This window comes from Caretta caretta, chromosome 10 (genome assembly GCF_965140235.1).
Source record: "Caretta caretta isolate rCarCar2 chromosome 10, rCarCar1.hap1, whole genome shotgun sequence".
Classification (NCBI taxonomy): Eukaryota; Metazoa; Chordata; order Testudines; family Cheloniidae; genus Caretta; species Caretta caretta.
This window is the reverse complement of record NC_134215.1, coordinates 79,180,429-79,202,150: the sequence shown is the minus strand read 5'-3', so window position 1 is coordinate 79,202,150 and position 21,722 is coordinate 79,180,429. Positions and strand designations below refer to the sequence as shown.

At 39.3% G+C, this 21,722-nt stretch overlaps 1 protein-coding gene across 3 annotated transcripts in view; it reads left to right on the top strand.

Moving 5' to 3' along the window:
- The window catches only part of DENND4A (DENN domain containing 4A), a 98,811-nt gene that overhangs the window by 62,501 nt on the left and 14,588 nt on the right, over positions 1-21,722 (top strand). For 2 of the 3 annotated variants that reach the window (XM_048866667.2, XM_048866665.2), the window contains exons 14-21: positions 1,676-1,809; positions 2,210-2,345; positions 7,456-7,662; positions 7,748-7,876; positions 8,175-8,319; positions 12,572-12,691; positions 16,082-16,246; positions 19,251-20,326. In XM_048866667.2, the coding sequence (XP_048722624.1) occupies positions 1,676-1,809; positions 2,210-2,345; positions 7,456-7,662; positions 7,748-7,876; positions 8,175-8,319; positions 12,572-12,691; positions 16,082-16,246; positions 19,251-20,326 (2,112 nt within the window). The remainder of the gene's footprint in view (positions 1-1,675; positions 1,810-2,209; positions 2,346-7,455; positions 7,663-7,747; positions 7,877-8,174; positions 8,320-12,571; positions 12,692-16,081; positions 16,247-19,250; positions 20,327-21,722) is intronic. The other variant, XM_048866668.2, reaches the window with a different exon arrangement.

The following is a 21,722-nucleotide window of genomic DNA, read 5'->3' as shown; positions in this document are numbered from 1 at the left end:
CACTGCAAACTACGAATTTCAGAAGGGCTGCTGAGCATCTGTAACTCCCATTGACCTTATTGGGAGTTGGGGATGCTGAGTGCATCTGAAAATCAGGCCATAGTGACTTCATGAAGCTTTCGTCTCTCCCTGAAGTGGTAGATTTACCATCCTTCTTGTGCTGTGCTCATAGAGAAATGCATGCTTAAAGGAAAAGAATATATCCTCCTACAGATCTGTTATGTGTAATAAGCTTATTAAAAGCAGCTGAAAGCTTACACAGTCGGAGGCTAAGTTTAGGTATGTGCTCAATAACTGTCTTTCAAGGAGAAAAGGCTGAGGGTAAAAATCCAGTACTGTACATTGTCTTACAGCCAAGGGAGCCTGCCATATACTTGACATACATGATGAAGGCATGTGGCATGACTTTAATTTCAAGTCCAGGCCCCTGCTCGTTCTTATCACAGTAGTTCGTTTCACAGCCACACGGCCATTCATGGAATTTAAGTGTTGGTGTGGGCTAATAAAATGTGTCCCATGTGAGAAATAGTACTTGAGTAGGTTGTTTTGAGAACCATCTGAAATTCTACAGTTTCCAGCGCAACTGCTGCTGATGCACACAAATGATTCAAACTATAATGCTAAGAAGATCTGTTGGTATGTGGTAAAAATTCTCTTCTTTTGTTCTTCTTCTCTTCTCTCCAGTGAAACAATCACACTTTGTTTCTGTGGCTCAAGGAATGGAAAGAGAAGCTTTTGGTAATATTGCTAGGCAGCCTCTACTTCCTTTTGGTTCTTGAGGAAAACAGCAATTTTTGTTTTGCCTAATTGAATGTTACAACTGAGCCCAATTCTTCCTATCTAACAGGGAGCAGAAAGTTTGAGCAACATCCGTTACTTTGGATAGGTCAGATGCCTTAAATCTGGAATCTCTTTAAATATGTGAACACTAAGCAGACAGAAAGGTTTGCTAGTTTATATCAATTACCAAAGTTAATTACTATGTAAGGAACTGAAATTGCTGTGCAGAGCTGTGTGATCTCACTAAATTACACCATTTGGATCAGGCTTCTGTTACTAGTCCAGTCAGCGATCAAGTTGGAATAGAAGAATAGCTGTAAATATTCATATTGGAAAATTAAGTTGAAGCAATTTCTTCTGTTTGCACACAAGTTTAGAGTGGCTTACCTCTGAAAGGTGGTGGTCCTCACAAAAACAACTCCTCTGGACAGTTAAAGGGATCCATGAGGAAACAAAATGGCTATGAGCTTATTATATGAATGAAAAACAAATTAGTCACTAAACAGATAAATGTTCTGAGGTAGATATCTCAAAGCTGAACATCAGGTCGGTCTTGAAGTGCTAAAAATAGTTACAAATAAAGCATCCAAGTATCAAAAGGTGTTTTCTTAGCAGCGTTCCTTCCCTGGTTTGGGGGCTGTCATATAAATTTAGACTGGAAAAAGGCTTTAGCAAAAAGGCACATCAACTTTACATAGCTAGTCCTCATTTAACCTCCCCCCAACAACTGTGCCTCTTAATCATCACCTTGCCAGGAGTTCCTAGCTCCCAAATACAATCCTTCGATGCCAACATTGCATAGTGTTTGCCTGTGCTGTGCAGTAGACTTAACGTTAATTTCCTGTAACCAAATATAACTTTAACACACACTTTTCTTGTAATTAAATTTCTGCAGATAGATATGGACAAGAGTGGTGAAACACGGCTTATAGAGTTGGATGAGTCCTACAAGAGTGAACACACAGTTTTCATAACACCACCTGAGATCCCTCACCTACCTAATGGCGAAGAGCACCCTTTGCAGTACAGGTACTCAAGGGAGCAGCATAAAATAATTGCCAGCAACAACAAAAAAGTGCCCTGTTGCCTTTCTGCAGCTAATTTATAGAGCTATATTGTGATACCTATAGAATACAACTTTCCAGTCCCACAATTTTTCATTCTGTAAAAAGCTTACATGTGAAAAGCCTGCTGTGCCAGCTGAACTGAAGCTTTAATGACTGTTACTTAAGACTCAAAATTGGTTACGTAAGTGGATGCAACAAGTTGAGAGCTTGTGTGTTTATGCAAGTTATCCAGAACTTTCAGTAAAAAAACTTTCTGTTCCTTTTACCTGAGGAAAGTATGACTGATATTCTTAGACCTTATGTTCACTTCTGATTGAAACTGTCTTATAAAGGTTAGATTATGGCATTCTTTTCTTTTATAGCTATAGTGGATTTCCTGTGCTGAAACTAGATTTGTTTGACCCACCTGAGGGGTTCCTGACTACACCAAATAACAAATTGTCTTCAAAAGCCAGTAGTCCCAACAGCCCATCCCCAATGTTCAGGAGAACAAAACAGGTACTTTGAAATATTTCAATTACTAGAGAAGTTTTAAAAGTTTATAAGGGCCTTCTGCTTCCACGCTTAGCCATCAATACCCTTGGTTACCATGGTTGTAGATGCAACTAAAAATAATTTTCGTCACCAAGAAACTTAACTTGGGCAAGATTGATTCTTCTTCAACTGTTTGTGCACATATATCTGAGGTCGGCAATCTTTCAGAAGTGGTGTGCCGAGTCTTCATTTATTCACTCTAATTTAAGGTTTTGCGTGCCAGTAATACATTTTAATGTTTTTAGAAGGTCTCTTTCTATAAGTCTATAATATATAACTAAACTATTATTGTATGTAAAGTAAATAAGGTTTTTAAAATGTGAAGAAGCTTCATTTAAAATGCAGAGTCCCCCCGGACCGGTGGCCAGGACCCGGGCAGCGTGTGTGCCACTGACAATCAGCTTGCGTGCCGCCTTTGGCACGCGTGCCATAGGTTGCCTACCCCTGACATATATTCTGTTGTAGTGTGAGTTTGGATTCTATTGGCTAGCCATATCCACTGAGAGCCCTGAGTGTCCCTATGCTCCCGATTCTTGAAAGGATGAGTCCCACACTGAAAAGTAAAGAGGATTTCAGCCATCCTGGAGACATGGCACTAGTATAGGAATCCCATATTTCCCTTTTTCCCCACTATATATTACCAGTTGTAGCTCATAATTTCCTGTAGAGACTGCTAGACTTGGAGTTGTTATCTCTAAACAAGTCTCTTTTTTTCTACTTAAGGGCACAAGGAGCTTTCTCACCTTCCTCTCCCATAGTTATTTAAGAAGTGGACATTTTTTCTGCTTTCTGTCTTGTGCCACCTGTGTCATCAAATCGGATGACCAAGCAAACTTTTACACTCTCTTTTTAGGGCAATCTCCATTCTATTAGTATTCATTATTTAGATTGCTATAGCACCTACAGATGGGTAAATGAGTTCCAAACACACAGGAAGATACAGTTCCTCTCCCAAAGAGTGTACCGTCTACAAATACACAAACTTAAATGGGAGGTTGGGGGAAAGAATTACAAGCAAACTGATGAGTGGTAACAGGTACGCATTTTTTTTTATTACATGTGCATGTTCAGACTCACTAAATTCCCCTCCCTTTTTCTCTCTGCCCTGCTTATCTTCCCCTCATTACAATTCTAGTGATTTTACACACCTCTTTCTCCCACCTGTAAATCTCTTCCCTCCACATAAAGGTGCAGTCCAGTGATCAGATAAATAACTGAGATAACTAGACGAATGTCAGCTAATTTCTTCTAGGCCTGATAGAAGTGGGCCTTCAGGAGGGATTTCCACTGAGAGGGTGGCAGTCTCAAGAACCAGCTCAGGAAGAGTGCGGTCAGTTTGTGGGAGATGAGGTTGTAGAGTTTCTCTTGGAGTTGTTTGGGGAAGGATTTGATGATATCCTTAAATTCCTGGGCGGACTGGGCTGTGTTCCTTATAGTAGGTAGTGACCATTTTCACAGCTTTATTGAAGTACCTTATTTCTTCTTCCCTCCCCACCTATTGCTATAGATGGCTCAACATTGCTTCTCTGGGCTTGTTTGCAAACATCTGAAAAAGAAATGTCCAGTCCTTTTCAAATCGTAATACAAGTTTTTAAAAACAGATTTTCTCTAGTAGGTTTTACAGTCTGACAGTATTGATAAATTGATAAATACTATTAGGAAAAATAATATTAGGAAAAACTTTTTCACTATGAGGGTGGTGAAACACTGGAATGCGTTACCTAGGGAGGTGGTAGAATCTCCTTCCTTAGAGGTTTTTAAGGTCAGGCTTGACAAAGCCCTGGCTGGGATGATTTAACTGGGAATTGGTCCTGCTTTGAGCAGGGGGTTGGACTAGATGACCTTCTGGGGTCCCTTCCAACCCTTATATTCTATGATTCTATGATAAATCACCTAATGTTTCTTGCTTTACAAATTACTGATGAGCACTAAATTGGATGTACATGGGCATACACACATTGTACTTAATTTAATTAATGAAAATTTCTTTTGAGTATTTGGTCATGTAATCAGCTTTTGCTTAATGAGTGAGCACTTGCAGTCGTTACTGCTACAGAGCTTGCTTGATCACTATTCAGTTCACTATGTCTTGATTTTTATGATCTGTCGTGCTCCTGACTTAAACAAGTATTTTAAGTAGCTTATTTTCCCCTCTAATGGACAGTGCTGAGAATTACATTTCAGATGAATATTTACATTCTGTATTTGTAGTAATGAAGTGTCTTTTAAAATCATTAACATTTGGCAGTACAAATAGTTTATCCTTGGAAATGTAGAATTCTGACGCTACTATATTTATCCATGCTTTTTTCCCACTTCTGGCTACAACTTGCGGTTTCTTGAGGTATAAAACAGTGCCAGGCCTCTTGACTTTTTATTTCCAGGACTTTTGCCTGTTTTTTTGGTCCTAAAAATGCCTTGACAGAACAGCCTCCTTCTTACCCTTGCTATATAATACTGTCCATTTTCTTCTACCTATATAGACAGGATCCGAAGATAACGTGTTCAAAATTTTCAGTTTGTAGCTGGTTGATGGATAGTCTCTTTTCACAGAGATCTAATTGAATTATTGGTAACAAAAAACAGTTTGCTGGACTTTCACCAATATTATAAGCTATGACATCTTGAAGAACCAAACCTCTGCAATGGTCTGGTCTTAAAATCACAGTAAGTGCTAGATCATAGTGTAGTAGCATCCCGAGTGTAAAAAAGCTGAAAGTATCTGTGCTTTCACTGGCCTTCATAGTATTCTTCTACAAAGCTTGGTTGTCTTGTCAGATAAAAGGAATTACTGGTTTGTCCCCATGTTTCCTGATCTGCATGAATCATTAAGAAAGAGAGAATTAATCAAACTGGAATATTCAAGAGCACTGCTAATAAGAGCTCATGTGGTATTAGGAATCTTTCATCTTTGGAACCCATTTATGATCTTTCACCTAATTTAGCATGTAGAGGTTTTAAAATTATTGCAGGCTGGCTTTCATGAATTTTCTGAGAAACTGGATGAAAACAGGGTTTCCTTCCCTCTTGTTCCTGGTGACTGAAACCTAAAGGACACCAAAAAAGAAAAATTTAAAAAAACCCACCACCAACAAAAAAAACTTTGTGATAATAAGATTCTGTACTTTTACAGTATCTTCCCTCTGAGTACTTCAAAGCACTTTACTGTGGGAGTATTAGTAATTAAACATCACAATATAAGACTCTCTGGTGTAGAGAACAGCAGCTGTTGTATAAGTAGGATGTATAAGTAGGGGCATTGCCAGCAGATCAAGGTACATGATCGTTCCCCTCTAGTCGACATTGGTGAGGCCTCATCTGGAGTACTGTGTCCAGTTTTGGGCCCCACGCTACAAGAAGGATGTGGAAAAATTGGAAAACGTCCAGCGGAGGGCAACAAAAATGATTAGGGGACTGGAACACATGGCTTGTGAGGAGAGACTGAGGGAACGGGGATTGTTTAGTCTGCGGAATAGAAGAATGAGGGGGGATTTGATAGCTGCTTTCAACTACCTGAAAGGGGGTTCCAAAGAGGATGGATCTAGGCTGTTCTCAGTGGTAGCTGATGACAGAATGAGGAGTAATGGTCTCAAGTTGCAGTGGGGGAGGTTTAGGTTGGATATTAGGAAAAACTTTTTCACTAGGTAGGTGGTGAAACACTGGAATGCATTACCTAGGGAGCTGGTGGAATCTCCTTTCTTTGAAGTTTTTAAAGTCAGGCTTGACAAAGCCCTGCCTGGGATGATTTAGTTGGGGATTGGTCCTGCTTTGAGCAGGAGGTCGGACTGGATGACCTCCTGAGGTCCCTTCCAACCCTGATAGTATATGGCAATACTTCATAGTAGTTTGATAGTAAGTAAAGAATACGGTATACAACTGTGGAAGTGCCTGGGGGTTGTAAGTAGGCAGAATACAATACCTGAGTTGTAATCTGGCAAGAAAGCATCCTAGGATTTATAATAACCACAAGTGGACAGAACTTAGGGTCTATATTTCCTTTGAAAGAAGTCACCATTTGTGGTATGGTGCTCTTTGACCATGGTGGGTGTTTGACTCAGTACTGATTCAAAAAAAAAAAATCTTATGTCAAATTGATAATGCTGTTTCCTAGGATCCAGGTAAAGCAGCTAAATGGTCTTTTGAGGCCTCCTTCCAAATTTAGACCTGATCTAATTATGCTTAGTTCATGAAATCTGACAAGATCATAGCAAAATGACATGGCTGCCGGCATACCCCATCCACCTAACTTTTGAGTGTGCAAACATCTACAAAATATAATGGATGCTTGAAACTTGTTTGGAAAGAAGCACAAGATTTAGGATCTTCTGTTTGGTTGGTTTTTGTTTTCTTTACTTTGAATGTTGTCACCATTTGGAATTGGACAATTCCTTTTTGGTACCTGTCAGTATTCTGAATTAGTCTCACAAATGTATGTTAATATTTGATTATAAATCAGATGCTTTTGATTAGAATCATGAGTACTTTTCCATGACACTACTCAAATGATGAAGGTAGAAATGAGGGGGAGGGAAAGAGAAGCTATCATTGTATAGATGATGAACTTTTTATTTTTTTTGTCTGAATGGACAAAGAAAAACTATTGAAAACTGGGTTGACTTGGAGGCCTGTGCTGACAACTGAGTAATTTCCAAGACCTAATATGCAATAATATATATATATATATATATTATATATAAGGACAGCTAACCACCTTGAATCACATTTTCAGTTATTCTCAGTGTGTGTGTGTGTGTGTGAGAGAGAGAGAGAGAGGGCTGGGGGAGAGTCAATTATTTGTTTATGCAAGCAGAAGGCTTCAGTAATTTAGTATAAAGTCTTTGAGAAGTAAGTAGCTTTTTTGTGTGCAGCTATTAATTCCACAGGAGCTGATTCTACAAGAAGCATCTCTGCTTATCTCTGGTAAGAACTGAGCCCCTCGTGTGGTGCTGCTTCTCCTGCCTGTCTGTCATCTAGCTTCTGGCATAAATTTCAGTGTGTCTTTTATGAGCAACTGATTCATTTCTAAAAAATCGAATATGTATATTAAAGATGCTAACTGAATGCCTCTTTACAGGAAATAAAGTCAGCCCATAAGATAGCTAAGAGGTACTCCTCCATTCCTCAGATGTGGTCCAGGTGTTTGCTGCGTCACTGCTATGGCCTATGGTTTATCTGCCTTCCAGCGTATGTGAAAGTATGCCATTCAAAAGTCAGGGCTCTGAGAACTGCATATGATGTGCTGCGAAAAATGCATACCAAAAAGATAGATCCCCCTGATGAGGTAAAAAAGTGAATCCTGGCGTTTTTGTTTCAAATTTTGTATAAATTCTGTTATAAAACGAAACGCTAAAAATGTCTGTTTTCAGGTATGTTATCGGGTGCTTATGCAGCTATGTGGGCAATATGGCCAGCCCGTGCTTGCAGTGAGAGTCCTTTTTGAAATGAAAAAAGCCGGTGTTGACCCTAATGCCATTACATATGGTTACTATAATAAGGTAAGTGTTTTGTGCGGAGGACAGAAAGAAGGCTGATATATTCTTATCATTGTACATAACTAAATAGCAAGCAAAAATTACTCAAGGAATATTTTTTATAGAAATAAGTTAAAAAATTGCTGTGGGTTTTTTTTTCACATTCTAAGATTTACTTATTAATGTAGCATGTTTCTTGCCAGTTTGATTTTAAGTCAGCGAACTACTTTTTGAACATCCTTGTATTTAAAAATCTTAAAAATCTGTAATAGAAAGCAAGGACTTCTTACAATCATTTAATCTGACTTTGTTAATTGAATAGGCTGTTTTGGAAAGCACCTGGCCTTCAAGTAACAGAAGTGGCTATTTCCTATGGACGAAGATAAGAAATGTTGTATTAGGAATAGCGCAATTTAAAAAAGCTTTAAAAAAACTATCTGTCAACACACCACAAGCAGCTCTTTCCGGTAGAGTATTCATACATTTTTATATTAGCTTACATTGATAAGCAAGTTGTATTTTTTAAAAAAATCTGTCAAAGAATTGAATTACTTCTATATTAGTTATTTAATAGAAATTACATGAACATAGATATTTTTAAATAAAAAAATTTGTTTCCTGTCTTACAATTAAAATGCCAAATGCTCATCTATCTTTACTTCATTCATGTTACTAGGACACTTCTCAGTGCAGCAGATATTTTATTATGTGACTCACTTTTTTCAGATCTTAAGGTCAGATATTTGGCAGGCAATGTCAGTTTGTACGCATACTTTTAACATGCTAACAGTTGCATAGCTAGGTGATGCGTATGCACAATTTAGAAACCAAGTAATAGAATTTGTACACATAGAACCCATAACTATTGTATGCATGCTTTTGTGTTTGAAAAGCGTGTACGCAGGATGGAGTGTGTAAAATTGTACAGTCACAAGGCTGGGCTGAGGCTCCACAGCCAATCAATCCAATAATGTACTTCTAAATTATTAGCTTGAACAAATATGTATTGACAGACTATTGGTTTTGTTTTTTTATGTCTTTATGACTGGTAAAATGTTACCATGCTGTGTTCTTAAAGAGATCTGGATGCTGTTAGTCATGGAAGCATAGTTTTAGTGACATAAGCATTGTGGAACAGATGCACTTCAATATTCATTTAGTCAAAGTATCGCTGCTGCTAACTGGTATAGATTTATGTGTGCATGATAGATATGATATATATAAGGTTATGCTAATGCATTCTTTCTTTGTACTTTATTTCATCTGACATGGTGTCTTATTAACTGTTATTTTGCTTTTAACTTTATACATTACCTATTAGAGGTGAATTACACTGTTACATCCAGTCTGAGTATTTGGATTAAATTAAATGTAAAATGTGTTATTTTAACTAAGTGTTGAAGAGTCATTAAAGCAGTTATATTTTACAATTCTTTACCTTAACTCTTCAAAATTCACGAATCATTAGTTACTGCCGACAACTCTAAAGTAAAAAAGACAACAACTCTGCAACTAAGCATGTTATGTTAGAAAACCATAGCACTTGGATAATGTTTCCAGGAATCAATTTTTTCTTATTAGTCACTGGTCCAGGACTATTGCTTTGAAAAGTCTGTCACAGAGCTTCTAACCCTAGGGAGTGATGCATTTGATTTAAGCCCTGATGGTCCATGAGACTACTCATGTTAAATATGTCATGGGCCCCACTCTCTACCTCGGACCAGTATTTGCAGGGTCTCTGTGCTACTGAAACTGTCACATTCATTTCGTTTGACCTATGACCTTGACATTTATGGGACTGATTATTATAATGAAAGAATTATGGATGAAGGCACACATTGAAATTAAAAGATTTATTTTTAAAAACTAGATTTTAATGGGGTCTTATTATGTTTAGTATATGGCATTGCTTTCCATAAGTAAGAGAGAGACAGTGGGTGAGGCAATATCTTTTATTGGGCCAACTACTGTTGGTAAAAGACAAGCTGTCTGGGGGGGTAGAAGAACTGTGTTGAAATGTTATCCCCTGTTTGTTGTTTTTTTAACTCATTCAGCCAGAGCTATACTTGGCATCACTGACCTGAGGATGACTGTCAAGAATTGCCAACTATATGGGCTTTCATGTGATTTTACTGGGTATTGCTGACTAAAGACTTTTCATGTAAAGAAAATCTCAGTTGATTCTGCATTATTTTAAAAGTGCATTTTCTATTTAAAAACAAAACCAGGAGACTTTTACATGTTTCGTCTTTTTAAAAAAAATTCTTCTTCTTCCAGTGCTTGCTCATGTCGATTCCATTGTAGGTGTGCGCGCGCCCATGTGCACAGTCATCGGAGACTTTAGCCTTAGCGGTATCCATTGGGACAGCCATGGCGCCCCCTGGAGTGCCGCACTCATGGCGTGGTATATCAAGCACTGCCGTCCTTGCGCCCTCTCAGTTCCTTCTTACCACCCCTGGTGGTTAGTCAGAGCACCTCTCTCCCTTTCTTTGCAAGTGGTTAGCAGTTGTTCTTGCCTTGTTAAGAGCTCTTCAGCCTTAGGGTTTTAATTGTTTCTTCTAGTAGTATAGTTGTAGTTAGTTGATAGTCACTAGTGGCTAGTCACTAGTCACCAGGAGGGGCATGCCCCGGTCCCCCGGGTTCAAACCTTGCACAGACTGTAGCAGGCCTATTCCTGTTAGTGAGCCCCACAGCAACTGTCTCAAGTGCTTGGGCGAATTGCACGTCAAGAAGAAGTGCCGTATTTTTAAGCACTTTCAGCCGTGAACTCAGAAAGAGTGGGATATTAGACTCTGAGCTAGCTAAAGGGTTCAAGTATTTATACACCCACCCGCCCTCGGGCTCATTGGTCGTCTCCGCGGCCAATGAAAAGGACAAACCGCTCCATACCACCTTGACTCCTAAGAATAAAGAGGCCAAAAGGCTGGATCTCTTTGGGAGAAAGATTTATTCAACCGCCAGCCTACAATTCTGGGTGGCAAACCACCAAGCACTCCTGGAAAGTTACAACTTTAATTTGTGGGATACCCTCCTCAAGTTCCAGGAGTCCCTCCCACAAGGGTTAGCCTAGGAATTCAGCACCCTGGTTGAAGAAGGCACAGCAGCAGCCTGGTGCACCCTACAAATGGCTTGGGATGTGGCAAACTCTGTGGCTCGGGTAGTTGCATTGGCGGTGGTAATGAGGCGTAGCTCATGGCTACAAACGGCTGGCCTCTCACAGGAGATGCAGACTTCAATCCAAGACTTCCCTTTTGACGGGGTTGGTCTCTTCTCCAAGCAGATGGATGCCACGCTGTATGTGGTGAAGGATACGAAGGCCACCCTTCGTTCGTTGGCATACATATGCCACAGCCTGCTCAGAAGCCCTTCCGGCTGTCCCCGCCACCAGGACCTTGGCAGCCCTGCCAAGGTTCTGGAAGAAGAAGGGACAGTAGCTTCAGTCGGCATCGCCCCTCTTCTTCCCGCTTACCTACACAGCCTGGACCCTCTAAACACCCTGGGGGCCAGAAAGCCCAGGCTGCATACCCTGGACGTTAGGTGGGTGCTGGCCTTCTACATTGATGGAACAAAGCTGTTCTGTAAGTCAATGCAGTTGTTCGTGGCTGTTGCTGACAGGATGAAAGTTTGCACGGTGTCAGCCCAGAGCCTCTCATTCTGGACCACGGCCTGCATCCGCTACTGCTATGAGCTGGGAAAGGTACTGCTGCCAGTGGTCGTGCTGGCTCACTCAACTAGGGTGCAAGCTTCCTTGGCAGCCTTCCTTGCTCAAGTACCAATCCAGGAAATTTGTCGGGCTATGACCTGGTCGTCCGTCCACACGTTCGCTTCACGTTATGCGCTGACCTAGCAAGCTTGAGATGATGCTGGCTTCGGCAGAGCAATGCTCCAATCTGCAGAGCTCCTGGTTAGATGTGCAGTTGCCTGCAAAGCTGTGAACTCCAAGCCCACCTCCGAGGGTTCTGCTTTTGAGTCGCCTACAATGGAATCGACATGAGCAAGCACTTGAAGAAGAAAAAATGGTTACCTACCTTTCATAACATCTTAGAGATGTGTTGCTCATGTCCATTTCATTACCCACCCTCCTACCCCTCTCTTGGAGTTGTCGGCAAGAAGGAACTGAGAGGGTATAGGGACGGTGGCTCCTGATATACCGACACATGAGTACAGCACTCCAGGGGGTGCCACGGCCGTCCCTACGGATACCGCTAAGGCAAAAGTCTCTGACAACTGCTCACGTGGACGTGCACACACCTACAATGGAATGGACATGAGCAACACATCTCAAAGAACAGTTACGAAAGGTAGGTAACTGTTTTTACTGTACAGTGGAGTACCTCTTTAACTTTTTAAGAGAGTGACATTTGGATTGGTTGAGCACAAAACCTAGCACCCAGTCTTCTAAGGAAATGAACTGAAATAGAATGTTGTGATAAGTTTTGGTTAGCTTTTGGTTGGCTTATTTTGAACTTCATTGACATAATTTGAATTTTTATGTACATTTGGTGGCACCAGTGTTGTATTAAATTAATCTATACTTGTCCTGACATTCTATGGCAATTTTTATGTGGTAAAGTGTTCAATATTTTTAGGTGGAATTTACCTAGTAAAAGAAATTATTATATTATTATGGATATTTCATTTGTTCTTCTACACAGTATTTCATTGTATGGAAATATAGAGTTAATTTTCTTTATCCTGTCAATCCTCCTGTTATAATAGGAGGACTTTCAGATCTTGGCAGTAACTTATTATCTAAAGAAGAATTTAGGCAAGGGGAAACGTCTGTTCAAGATATAAACAAACAAAAAGAGGACAAGAGAGAGAGTGATTCCAGTTCTTGTATGTATCTTATAAATATTGATGTCCAGTTCATTGTGTATAAATGGTGATGCTTTGATATCCAGTAGGGGGATGCATTGTGGGGAGCCTATTAGTCCCTTCTGTAGTAAGTACAGTTTTGCTGTTCCTCTCCATCTGCATACTTTCATCAAACCTAAAGGAATTGGCCTACCATTTTATATGCCAGGGTAGAACTTGCATGGCAGTGTTCACACAAATTGGACAAAGGGTTTAGAGAGATGGGGGGCCCAAGATACCAAGGTGATCTCACTTCTTGCATGTTTTCTAATTATTTAATAATGTCATAACTTGGCTAGGCCTACAGGCTCTGGACTTAGTTTAATATGTTGTCCCTACTGAGTACCTTTGACTAATTTTATAGTGAATTATTATTTTATTAATAGCACTTTCAATGTATGTTCTGTACATCACATGTCCGCTTGTATTTGTTTGGACAATGCATACTGGTCCGCTACATGCTTCCATCAGTGCCCTGTGCTGTTTAGATAGCTCATAAGTAAAGGCTACATGATTCCTAAGCAGCAAATGTCAAACCAGAAATAAGATCCACAGGATTTCTTGCAGAGCTTGCAAGAGGGCTTGTAAAGAACAGAACTTGCATTCTTTGCAGGAGTCCATGCATACTTTATAATCTCTGCAGGAGTACCTATCCGGTTCGCAAGCTCTAGAGACCCCCTGCTTATCCACATACAAAAAAGGAGTAATACGTCCTCATATGTATATGTCCTCCAGACTCGGAAAGGATTCCAAGGAGGGGATTTCTGAAACCCTCCATCACAAGATGCTTCCTCATTGCCATCCTATATTTCCTAGAAAGCACTCAAGTGGTGAAGTCAGGGACTCTCTTCTGCTGATCATTCACAGGATCTGGGGAAGTGACGGTCCAAATAAAGCAAGAGCTCTTGTTATATTTTTTTAAATAAGAAACATTTAAGCTGAAATTAAGTTAAAGGAAAGGTATCAGTTACTAAAAGAAAAAAATTAAGAGTGTTGTATTTTTAAGCCAAAGCATTAGACATCCAGGAAATTCTGAGTTAAGATTGAGTTTCAGAAAAAACAAAACAGAAATGCCAGCTCTGAAAATGCACAGTTAAGATGGGTCACCTGAAGTTCATCACTTACATTAGCTTTAGAAACATAATATCACCAGTAGCTTTGCGGAAAATGTTTTACACTTGTAAGTGCCACCTGTTGAAAATGGTCAGTTGCTCGCATGTGCACTTGAGCTCCTGGTTAGATGTGCAGTTGCCTGCTCTGTGCATTTAATTCTGATACGTCTTTTTGGAAAAATCAGTTCTAAAGCAAATACAGATTCTGTGCTTGTAAGTACTGCAGCATTACATATTTGGTTAGGCTTTGAGTTGAGTGGAAATGCTGTATGGTACAGCTACACTGCTTATAGTACTTCAGTGTAGACACTCACTACAGTGATGGGAGAGGTTCTCATCGCTGTACTTAGTCCACTGCCCTGAGAGGATGTAACTAGGTTGACGGAAGAATTCTTCTGTCGACCTAGCAGTTTCTACACCAGGCGTTAGGTTGGCTTAACTGTATCTCTCAGGGGTATGGATTTTTGATAGGCCTGTCTGAGTGATGTAGCTGGGTCGACCTAACTTTCTAGCGTAGATCTGGCATTAGTTACCTCTTGAGGGACATTGGAAGTAGCTGGATCTGCATTGAGGCAGATCCAGTGGCACAAAGATATGAAAGGGTAGCAGCCTGTATTCTGGCTCCTAAGCCTCTCTTTGGATTGAATGGATTAATTCCATTTTACCCTCTCCAAACACCATTTATTCCATCATACAAAACCTGGTTTCTCTAACTGTGTGTGCGTGTGTGTGTGTGGAGGGGTATGGAAGAGAGACAATTGTTGTTTAACACTGTGTTGTTTCTTTGTCAACCCTTTTTATTATCAAACAAACTGAGATGAAATGTTCAGTGGAGCAAATGTGCACTAGCACAGAAACATCAAAATCTTGTAGCTTCTTCAAGTGGTTAATTTCCTAGTCTTTTGAATTTACGTTATTTTAAAATCCCTTGTGGACAAATCAGTTTTATGTTACCTCACCCAAAAACTAATAAAAGTAAAAACTTGCAGTTTTGCTCAAGACTTAAATGGTCTGCACCTGGAAAATTTCCAAGAATTGGTAATTCAACTTTCAGAGCTAATTAAGTAACAAGACATTTCAGTTTTTGCTGATGAATATATCAGAATAATTTTGTTTATCCTGATAAGTAAAAATGAGAATACTGATACAGTCTAGCAATCAGAGTAAGTACCCTGGGTCCCAGGTGGGCTTGTACATGACTGGCTAGCCTTTGCTGAAGCTAGTGCCACTGCATTTTCACTACTATCGCCCTTATTAGCTAGATTAAAGTTAGTGTGGGTATGCCTACCTACACCACAGTTACATCTTAATTTATGGTGTAGACATGCCCTTTTAGTGGTGATTAAACCTCTGTAGCTCCCTTTGACTTAAATTTGGGTTGTAGGTGTTCATCAATTCTGAAAATCAGGCGCTAATGCTCTTACAACTAAATATATTTTAGATAAATATATTGTTAACTACTGCTTTTAGTGGAAATGTTCACTGAATTATCAGCTGCCCCAAGTTAATAGGTGTTTTCCAGTTTTTGCTGAGTGAGGATGTGGTTGGAACCTCTTTTGTATTTGTTTTCCTTGAAACAAAGATATGAGTTAATTTAAACTAAGCATTACTTAATATATGTAACTGGTTTCAGATGAGATGAAACATGTAATACTGCTGCATTAAAATGTGTGCTTGTGAGTTCAATAAGTCTGACATTAAAATTTTATTGCTGTTGTGAGATCTGATGTTTGAAATGTTTGTTCTTTTTAAAAAACAACAGCAACTCTCATTTAGAAAATTTTATAAAATTATATTTAAAAAAAGAGAGACTAGTTGGTCACTAGAAAGTCTTGTTTCATATTAATAGATCTTAAGGCCAGAAGGGACCATTTTGATCATCTAGTCTGACCTCCTGCATAACACAAGCCATAGAGTTTCTCCTAGTAGCATTATAATGTCATTGCATTTTGGAATCTTGAAGATTACAAATTATATTTGGATGGTGTTTTCTCCAGTGAGCTCTTCTAGAAGTGTATCATTTAACAATTCAGTTAGCCATTCTTTGGTACAGTACTGTTTGCTAATATTGCCACGGGACATCTCAGCTTACTTTTGGTATAATTGGTCAGTATCACCACATGCTGTCATTCAGTTACTTAACTAATCCTGTAAAAAAAAATTGCTTATAGATAACCTATAGATCATGGGAATTTGAAACTTGTTCTAAGAGTTACCTCAGCCCTAATGAAATTTTGCATGTATTCTTTTATGCACACAGTGTCTGAAACAGAGAGTGCAAAAGGGAGTGGTGACTGTCTTTCTAAGCTAAATTATCAAAACTCAAGTAGCACTTCAATTCAAGTAGCAAAAGCCACTTCTAACATAGTACGACTCAATGGTACCATTGATAATGCTGACAGTACAGCTGGGGAAGTCAGCACTGGTGAGTTAATAGTTATATTTCATCTTTATTTAACGGTAATTGTTCTTTTTTTTAATCAGAGCATAACTTGCATTATTTGTCATGGAGCTACGTCTCTGCTAGGTTTTAGTTTTTATGTACACCAGTATGGTGAAGGGGGGAAAAGTATTGGAGCTTAAACAATTCTCTTTCCTCTGGGCCAACTTTTTATGTTTGTTTGCACTGGTTTTAGTTTTTGTTTCCTTTTTTTTCCCCCCCTTAACCACCAAAGTTTCTGGCTGCTATTATAGCAACTGACTTGTACATAATTGTATACTGCTTTCCAAGGTCTTGATAATACTGCTTTGGGCTTGAACCACGAGGGTCTTTGTTTCGTCTGCACATCACCTATGTTACCGTCATGACAATGTATTCTTCATTAGTCTGCAAAGTAAAAGTGGTGGGGTTGTACCAGAATTCTTGTCTTGAATCATGGTAGCAACTCTGTAGCCTCCACCACTTGTATTTTAAAAAATAATAATAAAAAAAAATAGGGGCTTATCCAATGGCAGATGAAGTAAATGAAACTCTTTTCAGTAATGTCAGTAGGAGTTAGATTGGGTGTATCATCTGTAAGTGCTTGTGTCAAGGAGACAACTTTGTGAATATTGTGGTTGGATTTCCAGAATTTTCTTTTCTTTTCTGTTTGTGTTTTTGCATGTGCTCCGAAACACCCAAAACTGTACAAATGGCATTTTCTTCTGTCTCTCACATGTGACCTCCTGCAACTATCAAATTCTTTCAGGTCAGAGTAGAGGTGTCTAACCAGTATAATTAAATGAAGCTTCCAACTGTTTTTACATGCCCTTTGGTAATGTCAAATCTAATTATTCTAACACTGTCAGCTGTGGTTGAAATAGTGTGATGTGTCATGTTTTCAGATCTGTGGATTTTAAGGTAATGACAAAACTAAGGAATCTGCTCTAACATTCAGACGTCTTTCTTTGGCTCTAGTTAATGACTGTAAAAAATATTGTGTTTTTTTGCCCTCAGAAACAGTTCTATTTGTTGACCCCAGCTATCAAATCTCTTCTTAGTGAATGACCATTTCTGTAAAATGGGAACCTAATTTCACGAGTCTGAAATTTCTTGCTTCTGCTTTCAGAATACTCTTGGATGCTGTGACTTAGAGGCTCTCTGACAGATGCTGCTGTTTTTCTAAAAATCATTTTACGGGCATCTCTCTTTCAGTTCAGATTTCAACCCCTTTTATGGTGTATTGACATCCATGGGTTAGAGTGTACCAGGGAAGCTGTGTGCGTTCTTCTGGAGAACATAACTCCTTTCCTTCCTCCTCCTGCTAAAATCAGAGGGAGAGCTCCCCTTTTCTCCCCTTCATAGATTCCAAGGCCAAAAGTGGGGACCATTGTAGTCATCTGGTCTGACCTCCTGTAAAACACAGGCCATAGAACTTCCCCCCAGAAATTCCTAGAGCAGATCTTTTAGAAGAACATCCAGTCTTGATTTTAAAATTGTGAATAATGGAGACTCTACCACAATCCTTAGTAAATCGTTCCAATGGTTAATTACTCTCACCCTTAAAAATTCATGCCTTTTTTCCAGTCTGCATTAGCCAAGTTTCAACTTTGAGCCATTGGATCATGTTATGCATTTTCTCTGTCAGATTGAAGAGCCTATTTGTTTCCCATGTAGATACTGTAAGCCCTTAACCTTCTCTTTGTGAAGCTAAATAGATTGAGGTCTGTAAATCGCACTATGAGACATATTTTCTAATCCTTTAATCATTCTCATGGCTCTTCTCTGAGCCTTCTCCAATTTATCAACATTCTTCTTGAACTGTGGGCACCAGAACTAGACCCAGTATTCCTGCAGCATTCAGACCCTTGCCAAATATAGAAGTAAAATAGTTCTCTACTTTCCCTCTTAATGCACCCCTGAATCACATTAGGTCTTCTGGGTAAAGGGTCACCTTGGGAGCTCATGTTCAGCTGATTATCCACCATGACCCCCCAAATCTTTTTGAGAGTCACCACTTGCCAGGATAGAGTTCCCCTTCCGGTAAGTACGGCCTACATTCTTTGTTCCCAGATGTATCTACGTTTACATTTAGCTGCATTAGAAAGCATATTGTTTGCTTGCGCAGTTTACCAAGCAGTCAAGATCACTCTGAATCAGTGACCTGTCTTCATTATTTACCATTCCCCCAATTTTTTGTCATCTGCAAAATTATCAGTGAAGATTTTATGTTTTCATCCAGGTCATTGGTAAAAATGTTGACTAGCGTAGGGCCCCACTGACAACACACCCGCTCGATGAGAATTCCCCGTTTACAGTGACATTTTGAGACTTACCAGTTAGCCAGTTTTTAATCCATTTAATGCGTACTTGTCAATTTTATATTGTTCTAGCTTTTTAATCAAAATGTTGTATTATACCAAGTCAAAAGCCTTAGAGAAGTCTAAATCGATTACATCAGCACTACTCCTTTATCAATCAAAATGGTAATCTCATCCAAAAATATGATGAGTTTGTTTGACAGGATCTAGTTTCCATAAACCCATGTTGATTTTGCATTAATTACATTACCCTCCTTTAATTCTTTAATAATCAAGTACCATATTAGCCACTCCATGATTTTGCTTCCCTCCCCTTCTTCCCCAATATCCCCTAACTTAGAGGGGAGGGATTGTTGTTAGAAGGGAGGCAATGGCTGCACAACACCTGAAGGAGCCATACTGCCACATGGGGGAAGCCCAGGCATTGGCACAAAGAAGCTGACCATCACATTGGGTGTACCCAGTGATATGCAGGATTTCCCTGAATATCTCTGGACATCTGTGCATTTTAAGGGCTGTGCCTGTTCTCTCTGTGCAGTCAAACCAACCCAGCCCTAGAATCCACAAGCGGATACATTACCAGTTTGAAAGATGAAGCAGATTTACATTCTAATTTTTTTGCTAATTTTGACATTTTTTCATTTCTTGTTGTTTGACAAAAGTAAAGTAACTCATTTCTGTTTTTTCAGAAAGCCCAGCAGGGCTGCTGTTCACATCCACTTTTGAGGATACCAATGAAGCAGGAGTTATTCAAAGTAAAACCTTAAGAAAGAGACATAAAAGTGCTGTGGAACCTGACCTAAAACAGATGGCATGGGGAAGCAGGAACCGTAATCTGAGTGGAGATGCCCTGATGGGGCTCATGATAAATAGAATTAACCAGAATGCAAGCCCTGAAGACATTGTTGAAAAATTAGGAGCTGATGCAAAAATACTATCTAATGTATTCCAGAAGAGCATCAGGCCAAATAGTCTTGACATCAGGAAGTCATCTTTAGGGTCTAAGAGAGAAAGTATGGAGAAGGAATCTAGTGATGAAGAGGTACCTTTCTATGGCAGTTTTGCAGATAAAACAGAGTCTCCTGTTATCTTTGATTTAGAAGACTTGGATACTGAACCTGACACAGCTAATGAAAAGCCTAAGAAGTTACAGCGTATTAGCAGCTTTCTAATAAAACCAGTTGAAAAAATAGATGTGGAAACTGGATTTGATCCCCTCTCAATGCTGGTTGCTGAGACAGAGCAACAGAAAGAAGATGATGAAGACGATGATGACAAAAGTGTTTCAACACCATCTGCAAGACGAGACTTAGCTGAAGAAATAGTGATGTACATGAACAACATGAGTAGCCCTTTAACAAGCCGTGCACCAAGCATTGACTTGCAAAAAACATACGATGACAAAAATGTTAGTAAAAAGAGTCCAACAGTCACCCAGTCATGCAGAAGATCCAGCCTTCCCCCATACTCCCCCAGGCCAGTGAGTCTTACTAAATCCAAAAGTTATCACATAAAAAATGAAGAAAGGCCAAGGGACAGGCTTTGGTCCTCTCCATCGTACACTCCAAAAAGTCCAGCAAGGGAACAGTCGCAGGACATGGCTGGTGCATTAACTCTAGTGTCTCCACCTTCGTTCAACTTAGATACGCTATTAACACCTACATTTGATGTTCTGAAAAGCAGCATGTTTTCTGCTGGGAAAGGGGTTGCTGAGAAGGCTAGCAAGTGGTATTCAAAGTTTACTATGTATGCTGCATCCTCAAAGGTAAACTTTCACAATTACTTTGAGATTTTTCAAAAGATACATTCCTATGAAGAAAGGACATAATTCTGTAGAGGCTGAAACAGTGAACTTTGTGTGTGGAAAAGGCCTAGTTGGCTAACATACATCAGGGCAGAGTATATGTACAACATCCATTAGTGATGAAATGGGATTTGCTAGAACCTGATTTACTGTACTGGATCAGACCATTATTCAATTAAATGCAGTGATTGACAGTTTCAAAGCACTTGAAGGTCCTAGAAAGTTTGACAAGAAAGTCAACAGCAGATCTACAGATTCAGTGTGTATTCAAGGAATTCTAGTATTAGCTGTACTCGTTTCTCACTTCCTGTACCAGAAGTGTCTGGAAATGCAATAAAGATAGTATGTTGTGCCCTGGAGAGGGAGCAGATTGGATAACTCTTGTCAATTAGGAAGCAATCTTGATGGATTTGGAAGGGCATCTGATTTGTTCAGCTACCAGAAGGATGGTGTCTTTAAGGGGTTGCTTTGAATATGAGGGGGAATGTCATGTGAAGAAAAATAGGGGATTCTTGAACATTTTCAGTTAGGCTTAGCTGGCACAAGCACAGAAAAAAATTTGGTGGTTATGGCTCCCAACAGATATCTTTCCTTTGTCGTGTAAATCTTTTACTGATTATATTTGGGAACTAGATGTGCTGTGTTTCCCAGTACTGGACTAGAATATGTGCAGCTTTTATTTAACATATGTCTTTATGGAGCAGGATAGTGGTTACTGAGACTAGGAAAAGTGTCTTTGGTCTTTACTTTAGAGAAGTAAATGAAAGCTTGCCCATCATAAGCGAGAAATTCTCAGATAAATGCAACTTAACTTCGAAATGTACATTTCATGTATGAACAGTATTACAGCTATTAGACCCTTTACTTTTTATATAAACTATCTTAAATAGTGTGCATCTGGGAAAATGCTTTTTCAAATAGTCTGAATGATGCAGTATTTTTATGTAGCAAATATCTTTTTGTATATGTCCGTTTAACAGACACTTCTGTCTTAAAATGAACAGAAACAATTTGAAGAAAAATTGTTCCAGTGTTAATTTGAAAAATGGAAGTCATCTTATATTCAATAATTAGCTGATCTAAAGCTGTGGCTGCGTTAGAATTGTTTTGTTTGAATTCCCACCAACGCTGCCACTGGTTCAACTTGCATCAATCATAGAAACAGTGGAAATGCTAGTGTAGACAGGCTCCCAGTGGATGTTGGGGATCTAACCTAAGGATTTTTTAAAAAGGAGCCCATAGAGCTCTACTAAATACTGAATAAAGACTGACTTATGTGTTAGTCATTTCCAGGTTCTCAATACAAATCTGAGCTGAACTATCTATCAGGGAGAAATTCTTGGGCGTCCAACTTCTC